The 12,034-nt window shown below is 40.2% G+C and overlaps 1 protein-coding gene across 1 annotated transcript; it reads left to right on the forward strand.

Moving 5' to 3' along the window:
* The first annotated feature begins 2,787 nt into the window (after positions 1 to 2,787).
* brms1 (BRMS1 transcriptional repressor and anoikis regulator) lies at positions 2,788 to 10,163 on the forward strand. The gene is made up of 10 exons (XM_008305681.1): positions 2,788 to 2,872; positions 5,099 to 5,318; positions 5,420 to 5,510; positions 5,617 to 5,744; positions 7,858 to 7,937; positions 8,468 to 8,564; positions 9,408 to 9,497; positions 9,583 to 9,647; positions 9,762 to 9,801; positions 9,886 to 10,163. The coding sequence occupies exons 2-10, from the start codon at positions 5,105 to 5,107 to the stop codon at positions 9,891 to 9,893; spliced, it is 813 nt and encodes a 270-aa protein (XP_008303903.1). The 5' UTR covers positions 2,788 to 2,872; positions 5,099 to 5,104; the 3' UTR covers positions 9,894 to 10,163.
* Positions 10,164 to 12,034: the final 1,871 nt, after the last annotated feature.

Here is a 12,034-nt window from a genome sequence, read left to right on the forward strand (position 1 = left end):
CCTACTTCCATGTCGTTTTCTAAGAAATCATTTGGACCGCCGCATTCTTTGTGTTTCCAGAGCTGCGTCCTTCTGCCTGTCATGTCACCAAAAGGACGTCTGAGCAGGAGGGGAGGCCATTGTTTCAGATTGGAGCTGCCTAAACGCTTTTTTTTCTCTCCTCCCTCCTTCTTTTTTTTCGCGGCCACCCTCGGGGCGGAGGAAACGCATTAACAAACACAGCTGCCTCTGACACACATCCACACCAGGCGACACACAGGGAGAAAGAGAGAGTGAGACGGGTCCATAGTTGTCACAAGATCTGTGGGTTTCTCTTTTTTTTTTTTTTTTCCTCCTCTTCCTCCCTCCACTGCTGCTGCCAATCATCTCCAAGAATAAGCCATCTGTTTCTGATCCTGGGCCAATCAGATCAGAGACCGGAGCCCATTGGCCGACGGGAGGAGCTGCGATTCCTGTGACCAATTGCAAACACCTGCAGTGACAGCAGACCTTCACTGTCTTCTCTCTCCCACAGCCAGCACACATGCATTCACACACTCTGGCCCATTTTCATCTCGCTGCTCTGTCACTTCTCCCCCATTTGTCCTCTTTCACTCCCCCCTCTCTCTCTCCCATCCATTCCCATCCTTCTATCCACCCTCCTCTCTCTCCTTTTTTTGTTTTTTTTTATTAAACAGATGTTGCCTTAGGTATTATTTATGTTACACAAACCAAATAAACAGGAGACATTCATTTTTTTTTTTTTGAAAACTGCTAAAATAATGTGTATTACTGAGCAGCGTGTGGGGAATCGCTCAAACAAAAATGAGATTCTGTTTTTTTTTTTCTTTTTTAGAAGTGAGTGTTTAATACTTAGGCCTTGATACAGTGATTTTGTTTAGATAAACAATGTTCTTTACATTTACCATTTGAATACTCGGTCTGTTTTTATCGTGATCATGACACTTCTTGACGCCAGGCCTTGGATTAACTTGTAGTCGAAAACGAAAAAAATCCATTCAGATACACGTGTATTTTTTGGTGCGATTGCTTTTTGCCTTTCCCGGTGGTGTTTCCAAATCTGCAGTTTTCTCTCTTTTTTGTTGTTTTTTTTTTCCCGGAGATGTTCTGATTGGTCGGATCGCACCAGGCAAAGCTCAATCAGTAGCTGAATTTGAGTGGATTTTCATTTCTAAATCCAGGTTTGGATTATACCTTCTTAGACTGTTATTGAGAAGTCTGTTTTTTTACTGTTGGGGAAAATTGCAAAAAAATAAAAGAAGAAAAAAAAAAAGGTATATATACTGATTATTATCATTGAGGCTAAATACAAGAGCTAAACCATGCAGATTGGTGGAGTGGTGGTGTTTTTTTTGGACAATGATTAGATCAAACCAACCAACAAATGTAGCAATATCAACAACAGGTCTTGTTTTTGCCCAATTTTGTTACACTTTTATGCAACTTTAATAAAAACATGTAAAATGGACGTGTTTGTTTGCTCCTTTTCAGTTGCACATACATGACTGTAAATGCTAGTTTTTTGTATGAATACGTCTTTGATAAATCATTTTGACACGACTTCATGAATTGCATTCAGGTCAAGCTTTGACGGTAATCAACATTTGAGGAAACTGTTGTGGCTAAATGATACCTTATTAGTACCACACAGGCGCTTTTCTGCCAACACATGTCAAAATGTCTGCTGTGAAAAAGCCCTTTTGTCCACATGATTTTCTCCACTATGAGCCTGGCCATTCCCTTATTCTGTATCACTTTGGTTCCATCTTGTGGTTCATTACAGTAGGACAGCTGTATGTTCCACTACAGAAGGAGGGAAGGTGAATTCTATTGTGTGCTGTTTGCAGGGTGATGATTCTTATCAGGAGTTGATGGAGAAGTTTGATCCTTTCCTGATGTTTGGGGTTTAATCACAGTATCACACCATAGACCCTTGAATCAAAGTGTCTTACAAAGGGAACATTAACACCTGCTTTTTTTTAACTGGCATGACCAGGATTACGTAGAGTAGTGGGGAAAGCAGCTGAACAATGTTGTTCGTGTAGGAACAATGATTAAATATACATTAAAAAAGAAAACAAATGATTTAGGCTTCACAATGTGCTCCATACTATGCTGGATTATGTTTTGAGTTACATGATCAGGTCAACTATCTGAAAAAAAATCTGCTGTTACAGATTATTTTTCTTAATGTATCAGCAAAAATCTCTTTTATTTTGTTTTGGTTTATACTGAGAGTTTTCATAGTTATATGTTTTTTTGCTGATTGTGTGCAACAACCAAGGTGCTTTCCAAACGAGAATTAAGACTGATGCCATGAATTTAAGGTTTAATATTATGACTAAGACTCTACAATATTATTTATTACCAGATTATTATTTACCAGACTAATGTAAATATTAAGGTCAACAACTCACAGTGTTTTTTATGTTACAATATTACCAGATTAATTTAAATATTATGGTTCAGACTTAACATTATTACATATTTATATATTTTACTAACCGATTTAAATACTAAGACCTTGAAACATAATTTATTTTATTATTTTTTATCTGACTGACACCACAATATTATATTATATTATATTATATTATATTATATTATATTATATTATATATTTCAACAAAGTGGATTGTGATTGGCTGACTGAACCGGTGGCAGCCTTTTGATTGGACGGGTGACTAGCGGGATGGCGGCTCCCATTGGCCACCTCGGGAGCAGGTCCCGGACGCTGATTGGCTGAGTTTACGGATTGTAGAGTCCGGCAAAGTGTCGAACTGAAGAAGCCTGAAGCGAAGAGGAAGTACTTTTTAAAATGGGAATACGGTGAATCGTGCTCCAAGTTAGCGCCGCTGAACGAAGGCACACGGTGAGCGGACTTTTCTCTCCTCGGACCTGCGCACTGAAGCTGCGCCGTTGTTTTGTTTACAAAGTGCTTCGGCCGCCCGCGTTCAGCGATAACGTTGTTTGTTAATCCGTGTGCGGTGGAGGGGAGATGGGCTCAGTGAGAGAGGCGCTCCGGCGCTGCTGTGGTGTGTTTTAGCCGCCGGTTGTGTTGTTTCCTACCAAACCGTGGCCACATTAGTGTAAACTAGCTGTCAGAGAGATAAGTTGAGCCGTGAGACGGTCAGAGCGACGAGCAGCCCGGCGGTCCGTGGCTGTGCGCGGCTTCAATTGTTAGCTTGTATTACACTTGACTTCACGGTGCTGTGTTCAACGCTGGTTTGGACAGAAACATGCAACAGCGAGTCTCTGTTAGTTTTGGGAGGCTTTGTAAGTGAATTAATGTACAGTATAACAGGCTTTAGAGTGATTTGGGCTCTTTATTTTAGCCTGGATGTCGCCGTCGGACTCCTGCCGTTGACCATTTTACTGTATGACATCACTGAAGCTGCCAAAAGTCAAGCCAGACACACTGCAGTGGAACTTCCGGTTCGGTATAACAATAAAATACGTGTTTACAGACAATCCCAAATGTTAGAGGGAAATAAATGAGATATTTCAATCCTAATTATTTTAAGGCATTTTCTAATGTAGGCTAATTCAGGAAATTAGGCTATTTTGCTTGCCAGATTTTTAAATTTCGTCATTAAAATCCGAGTAACTTCCGGTCCGGTGATGTGTTTTTGCAGCTAACTTGACAGATTATGGGCGCCACACGGTAGCTCGGTGTCCCGGTTCAATCCAACGCTGCTCGTCTGAGCTGCACCGGAGCTTTACTTTACTGTTAACCACGCACATGGCTCTGATTTACCGAGCTGTGCTGTTTATTTTTAATTTTTACACGAAAAAGAGTGAATTTGTTTCGCAATGAATGCATGTAAGATCTTCTTTTTGCATAACATTGTAACTGTGATGTGAGTGTACATGTGTTGCTTCCTGCTCAGTGTGTGGATGTGACAATTAGCTTCTTTTAAAGTATCATTTGTTTAGTTTACATTTTATTTAAGTGCAGTTTTATTATGAAAAATCTTAGATATTCATATAATTTATTAGATTATGTAAATATGGACAAAATAAATGACAGAACAGTTTGCAGTAAAAAAAAAAATAATATTGTGATTATTTGACAGATATGGCACAACATGATTAGATTTTTATTTTATTTTATTTTATTTTTTGCAGCGGCCTGAAACAAACAGGCAAGTTTCCCTACATAAGAATTCTAATAATATTAATAATAGTAAATGTAATGTGTACGCTCTTGTTAAGTGCTTTGGCAGTCAAAACAAACAGGATACCCAAAAAGCAACATAACAACAAGACACCAGACAGTAAGAGGAATGTGGAATTTGCACTAATGTACATCTACCTTTTCTACTCTGATGTGTAAATTCTTGTACATATATTGTCTTATTATCTTGTTTTATTTTTTATTAATTTTTATTGTATCTTGTTCTTTTCTTTCTGTAGTTATTTTACTTTATTTTATTTTGTAAATTTTCCTATTTCTATTATTCGCGCAAATTCCAAGAGCGACACCAACAGCTGAAACCAAATTCCTTGCATGTTGTGTACGTACTTGGCCATTAAAGCTGATTCTGATTCTGAAACAAAGCTAACCAAAATTCAGATAAAGTTAAGAAAAAACAAGAAATAAACAGCTGCAGAAGCACAAAATGAAACGTTTATATATTAATAAATACAAATAAAGTTATGAAAGTGCTCTAGTAAACCTTAAAAACAAGCTTAATGTGCAATAAAGTGTCAACAACACACAAAAGCAAGTCTATAAAAATACATTTGAAGGAGCTGAAGGTGAGAGAGGACAGTGCTTCATTTGTAATTGTATGTTCTGATGCTTTATAGTTTCATTTTTTTAAAATAATAGCTTCTTGCGCTGTGCTAAGAATGGCTGGTTTTAGTTAAATTCCTCACAAATCCAGATATTTTAGTGTAAAATCATGTAAAAATACTCCTGATGTTCAGCTGCCTGTCAGTTCTGTGGTTCAAACACTCACCTGACTGACTTTAGACAAGCTCACGGTTTTCATGAGATGGTTTATATTCTTATGATTTCGTTGTGGGTTCGTTTTTGATTCTTCAGCCTCCGCCCAGACTCTTTGTGTTCAACTTTACACCGTTGTGTTTGCAGCCTGCCATGCCCGCCCAACCCCCTGTGAGGGAGCCGGAGGAGGAGATGGAGGCCGAAGGAGAGTCGCAGCTCCCTGAAGCCAACGGAGAGGTGGAGGAACCGAGGGAGAACGAAGGCAGAGGAGGCGAGGAGACCATGGAGGAGAGCATGGAGGAGAGGGAGAGCGACCTGGAGGAGAGCGAGGACGAAGAAGAGGAGGAGGAGGAAGAGGAGAGCTCAGGTAAAAGTCCAGCTGCTCTGCTAACCAGTTTACTGCAAGCAACAGGAAATAAATCTCTGATGTTAACTGTTTTGGTGCTTTTTGTTTGTGTCCATGTGAAGAGATGGACGATGAAGACTGCGAGCGGAGGAGAGGAGAATGTCTGGACGAGATGCTGGATCTGGAGAAGCAGTTCCAGGAGCTGAAAGAGAAGTAACTCAGACTCTTGTTTTTATTCATCCCACTGCTTTGGTCTGAAGTCATGTCAGTCACGTTAGGAGTGAAAGAAGGATAAAATGTCGTGACTGTGTGATCGCAGGTTGTTTCGGGAGCGACTGAACCAGGTGAAGGTGAAGCTGGACGAGGTGCTGACGGGGAAAGCTGGAGAATACAGAGAACCACTGGCTGCACTGCAGAGCAGCATGCAGATACGAACACAAGTCGCTGGTAAAGAAAACTCACTCCCTCGTGTTTTTTGCTTCAAGTTAAGTGTTCAGATTCAAGTTTACAAGTGGAAAATTGTCGCCTAGAAATCCTTCTAATAACTTCCAGATGTCATACAGATCAAATGAATAAGTTAACAACATACAATCATGTGAAAGGATGAGTACAGAAATTCAAATATTTGAAAAAGCAAACATCTATCCTCTTTGAAACACTTCCTACAGATAACAGTGATATACTCCAACAAACTCAACAAAAATCAGACATTTTGCAGTCGTTTTCATTATTTAAATACATAAAAAGCAGATCAGTCACATGAAAAAAAGTACGTAGCCTTCAAATCCATAAAATGAGAGTCAGGGGAACCAGATTAGGTGATTAGACCCTGTGTGGTGACATAAAGCCAAGATCTAAAGAGGTCCCTACCAGCTTCAAAAAAAAGGGGCTTGTGGAAGCCTTTGAGTCTGGCAAAGGGGATTAAAAAGATCTCCTAGTAACGTGAAATGAATCATTCCACCGTAAAGAGAGTCATCTGCCGGTGGGGCAGATTTCAGAGGACTGTCAGTGTGTTCAGGACCTCAGCAGCTACAATCAGTAAGAAGCTGCACAAATCTGACCTGCACGGGAGGCGTATCTGGAAAAAAGCCTTTGATGTGCAAAAAAAAAAGCATTAGAGCAAAACTACATTTTGCTAATAAGTTGAATAACAGTAGATGTGACTGGTGCAGACCAAAGAAGAAGAACAACCGTCTACCAGCTGGTGGTGGAAATGTTTAAGGTTTCTTTGCAGCCTGCAGTCACAGATTCAAATATGAATAATGTGAGGTCATCTGTCTAAAAGTTGAACCAGAAGCAGGCCTTTCAACAGGTTGATGATCCAGAGAGTGTGAGCAAACCTACGGAGGAGGTTTAGAAAGAAGAAATATAGCATTACACTATGGCTGATTCAAAGCACAGACTTTAATCCAAGGGTGTAGCTACATCTGGTACATCCATTGATATTGATTAAAAAAGCTCATTTTCATTGTATCACCTTTATCTGTAGCCACTGTTCAGGATGTTCAATATTGTGGAGGCATTTTTCCCCCCGTTATATTTACTTTCCATCTTCTTTCAGTAATTATTTAATAACAAGATTGACAACACGCCTCAGTGTGATGATAAAGGATGACTTCTACCTGTAGTGACGTACAGTACGCCTCCTGTCTGCATGCCCAGATGTTCCTGACATCAGAAGAAGCTGTAAAGAAAGGAGACGTTACATTTAGCAAAGCTCTGCCTTGGTATCAGTTAGTGGTGCCAGGTCCAGATAACACAATGTTTGTGTTATAAGCTGGTCACTGTGTCAGATTAGGCCAGTGTAGAGTCATAGGTTCTTGCTGTGATGTCAACAGAAAGAAGAATGTAGAAAAGAAAAAGTGTTCTAATTGGGGGTAAAAGCTTCTTTGCATTGGTTTTTGTTACATATAATACACCACAAGAGATAAAATAATCAGTTGTCAGTCCTGGTGCCTCACGTCTTTCTGCTCAGACTGTTTTCAATATCTTCTAGTCTGAGCTGTGACATGAAGAAGTCACAGCTGACAGACACTAACAAGTGTCTCAGTACTGGACTGAGGCAAAACCTGAAACTTCCTGCTGATGCATTTGTCATGTTGTTCCTCCTCTTGCCACTGGGTGGAGTTGTTCACCCAGCATGCATCTCTCTATCAGGGAGCCAGACTGTTGATGCTGCTCCATCTGAACTCTCTCCTTATTTAAAACCATAGGTTGGAGTGTGGCTATAGATTTTTATGTGTGGAGAGCGCTGACACGTGCTAAAGTGGTGTCCAGCTGAGGCGTCCGGGGAGAGCTGAATCGTAGGTGCACTCCTCGCGTTGAAGTGGTTTTTTAAAAGGCTCAGACTTAATGACACCTCAACAGCAGCCAGACGGTGTCAGCTAATGGTCTAGCAGCGCACGTAATGCATGTAATTAATAATTAAAATGGCCTTCCAACAGTTTGAACCCTCCAGGACCTTTTTTTCTGCCTGGTCAGTGTTTGGATGGGATTGATGGTGTCTGTCTGCTGCTGCTGCTGAAAAGTGAAGTCTGGTTGTCTGTGTGTGTGTCTGCAGGAGTGTACAGAGAGCTGTGTCTGCAGGTCATCAAACACAAGCACGAGTGTGAAGTACAAGGAGCCAGGCAGCACCTGGAGGTAAAGCCGTCACGTGGGTTTATGTGATAAAGGTCATGGAAGTGACAAAATTAGAAAAAGATTTTAGAAATATGCTTTATGTTGGTTGGAGGTTTTTCACTTTTTCAAAAGACACACAGTTCAAACCAGAAGTTTACATACACTGTATAAAAAGACTTGTTTTTTTTCTCACTGTCTGACATTAAATCAGAAATAATTTTGTTTATCCTAACTGACCTAAAACAGGAAAGTTTAGTCTATTTGCTAGACACCAGAATAATGAGAGAGAGAATTTATTTATTGATTGTTTAGTGATTGCAAATTATCTGGTTTTGCCATTTTCTTCTCCTCTGTTTTTTCCAGCTGTTTGTAATGTCATTCATTTGATCCAAAGCACTGAGTGGAAATGAGGCTAATTCATGTTTTCTTTATTCTATTTTGGGAGGAAATTTGCTTGAAATGAACACGTCTATAAATACTCTGTAAAGTGTGCTGATGCCTTTTGAACCAGTGTTGTCGAACAAAGTGATCACTCCACGCTGGTGTTGCAGAGTGAGCGGACGCTGCTGTTTGATGCCATGAAGTCGGAGCTGCTGGAGAAGATCAGGAGACTGGAGGAGGACCGACAGAATATAGACCTCACCTCCGGTAATCACAGAGACGCCACTAAATATTGTTGTTACATAATCTTGTTAATATAGGGGGGAAAAATAATATTGAATGTAGCAGCTAAGCCTAAACTTAAAGCCACTAAAGGACGCATGGTCTAGTTTAATAAAAGAGTCCAAAAATATGCTTCTGGATTTTGATAGATTTATCGCTCACTGTTAATGATCTACTGATTGAATGTAATAATCCATGACAGTTGTCCATTACCCTCCAGACAGTCAAACATCCAACTAGGGATGATGTTAATGATTAATCAATACAAAATTAACTGACAAGGTAGAAAACAAATGAAGGGTGCTTGAGATCAGCTGTAGTACCTGGTTGTACCACCAGGTGGACCCTGTTGCTGTTTGTTCAGATGGATGACTGCATCCCATTTGCTGTGTTTAATACTGTAGCGACCCAAGGAGACGGATGCTCAGACTACAGGCAGTTCGGTTTTGGGCAGCAGAGAGCATTGTGGGGGTTTAGCTAGCTAAAGGCACCATGACAACGACTTTTGTGGTGCTTAATGACTTCTGGCCAGAGCTTAGTGTGTTACTTGGCTACATCTGTATTTGGATATGTCATGCAAAATGCGTGTATTTGTAGCCTTAACATACTAACCTAACAAATACTGTGTTTGATCGTGTCTCATGCTAGCAGTTTCCCCACTGAACCGCAGATTCATGCTAAACAAACCTGCATGACATGCAGAAGTCCATATTGGCACCATCGTGTTGGATTATTTTGATTCTTTCAGAAACCAGCCAACCAAACCAGAGAGAAGTTTGACAGCGTACAGTACATTTAACAAGTTTGTTCTGTATTTTCTCCTTCCAGAGTGGAGCGATGAGATGAGGGGCAAGAAGTGTAAAAGAAAGAACCTGCTGGGTCGCTCGGAGAGAAGAAAGAAAGTCGCTCTAGTTTCAGGTAAAGCCGTGATGTGTGGTGATATAATGTGCCTGGTAGTGGCTGATAAACGTGATGATTTAACGACGCTACCTCTGTGCCGCAGGGCCTTTCATCGTCTACATGCTGAGAGACATCGACATCCTTGAAGACTGGACCGCCATCAAGAAGGTAATGAAGCACTAGTTTAGTTTCCCGTCAAGCAAATAGACTCCTGGGTGCCACCGCAGATCTTTGAAGATATGTTGTAGGCTTTGTTTTGTGATTCTGTGATGTGTCTTCCAGGCGAAAGCAGCGCTGTCACCACTAAAAAAGAAAGTTGAAAGTAAGCCTCCTTCTAGCGTTCACTGTTCAAACAGCAGACGGCAAAAAGGTTTCGTCTCTAACTCGTCTCTCTTTTGTCTTGCAGAGCGATGATGGCAGGAGGAATCCAGCAGCGAAGACACCAAACTAAACCCACACACTCACATTCCCAGCTCCTTCCACTAACAGTTTGATCTCCTCCACTCAAACCCAGCAGACTGTCGACTCGTTTTTTTTCTGCGCCTTTGACCCCCAGCTGCCAACCACCCTACTGCTTGTTTGTTATCTATTGCTATTTAAAAATGCGTTCTTAATGATATGACAACCATGTATTTATAGAATGATTTATAATGCTGAATAAAGTTTAAATCTTTTACGACACAAGCTCTCTGTTTGGATCGTTTGTCGGTGATCGAATTTGTTTTTGTGAGAGGAATCAGTGAAACAAACCTCTCAGTGAAGTTGTTTAGGACACTCTGTGGCTTTTAGGGCAGTAGCTGGTAAATAAGTAGACCTCGAACACCAGACCTTTTATTTTTTAATTCTGTGTTTACTGTGATTTCTTTGTGCTTAAACACCAGAAATTAAGTCCAGCTAAAGGTGCAAAAACAACCTCATCTTTTCCTACTGGAACCCTTCGATCTCTGGCTTTAAGATCAGCCACACTAATTACATCTGTAGGGTTTTTTTTCATGGGAACATTGTGTATTTTCAACTCTGCTTGCAAAATTTTCCCAGCAATAGTTACAGCTGTGGATTTCTTCTTCTCTCTGATGTTACTGGCTTGAAAGACAGTCCCTTCTATGGAAGAACCTCTTAGGAACAGATGATGTTCCTTTGCCGACGCACCCACGGACAGCTTTGGACACTACAGACATGCAATTGTTGGTATTATAGGACTTTATAATTACATACAGTCATCCTCAGATGTATTCAAATCCTCCCATTAACGAAGGGAAAAGAAAAGCTGTCATTGAAATAAGTTTAAATTGACAAAAATAAATAAAAATGTAATGAAAATCATGACATTGCTTTTGAATTGTGGTTAAACAGAATTTTTTTTTTCTTTTAAGCAAGCAAGTATGATGAGATTCGTAAACTAATATTTAGTTGAACAACCCTTTGAGCCAATCAAGTGTTTTCTGTAACTCTCAGTCAGACTTGTTGACAGGTGTCTTGATTTCACTGCTCATCAGCAAAGTGCTCGTAATTTGTCTGGGACAGTTTTTTTTTTTTTTTTTTTTTTTTATTCTTTTCAACCACAATTCAAAAGCAATGTCTTATTTCACTAAATTATAATTTAGCAAATTTTTGTTTATTATTACTTTTTTCAGTTTCTACTTATTTGAGTGACTTGTGGATTTTATCTTTTCTTTAACGGAACGGGATGAATACATTTGAGGACGACTGTAGATCGGGACGTGTTTCATGCTTGCAAACTGCTGCCATCGTTGTGCATTCACCTTACGGAAACTAATAAAGTATTTTTCTATTCTGAAAGAATAACATTGCCCTCCCGGCTGCACAGTTGAGGTTTCTCTTTCATGGGAATTTGCTGATGTTGCAGGTGTTTCTCACTGGTATGGTTTCTTTCATGTGTGCAACAGATTGTGTTCCATCAGAAGAGGCTGCATGAGGCGCTTCTTGACGTTTCTACAGTGGTAGGGTTTCTTTATTGTGTAAATCCATTTGGGATGCATGTTCTAGTTGAATGGCTGCTTCAACCGCATTGATGCATTGATGCACCTACAGCAGGATGCAAATCTTCAAGAAGCATTGCTGTCAGAAGGCACTGTGGAAAGAAGCTTCACTGGTGTGGACATGTTAGTTTGCTTGAAAGGGGAATTCTGCAGCGAAACTTCTCCAGCTTGTGTCTACATTATGCTGTGTTGTTAAGCTTCTTCTCTGTGTGAGGTGTTTCTATACCGAGGTAGTAGTGGGAACACTAGATCAGAGGAGACCACCGGATGGTCTGAAGCACACAGTTTTTCCTCAATCAAATCAACAGTTCAGTGATATCGACCTCCTGGAACAGAAAACAAGAGAGGAGAATAATGCTAGTTTATCTCAAGGCTGCATTCTTTGGAAGCTGAAACCCGTTTGTTTAAAGGATCGGTCGTCGGTTCACAACACGTTTTGCGCCGAGTTAAAACGAGAGACTCAAATGTTCAGCTCAAGTGTTGATGAGAAAGACACAATGAGCAGAACTCCACGATTCAAAGCACAAATTAAAAAATACTTTCAACCACTTGTAA

The sequence above is a fragment of the Stegastes partitus genome, unplaced genomic scaffold (genome assembly GCF_000690725.1).
Source record: "Stegastes partitus isolate 25-593 unplaced genomic scaffold, Stegastes_partitus-1.0.2 Scaffold2583, whole genome shotgun sequence".
NCBI classification, from domain to species: Eukaryota; Metazoa; Chordata; class Actinopteri; family Pomacentridae; genus Stegastes; species Stegastes partitus.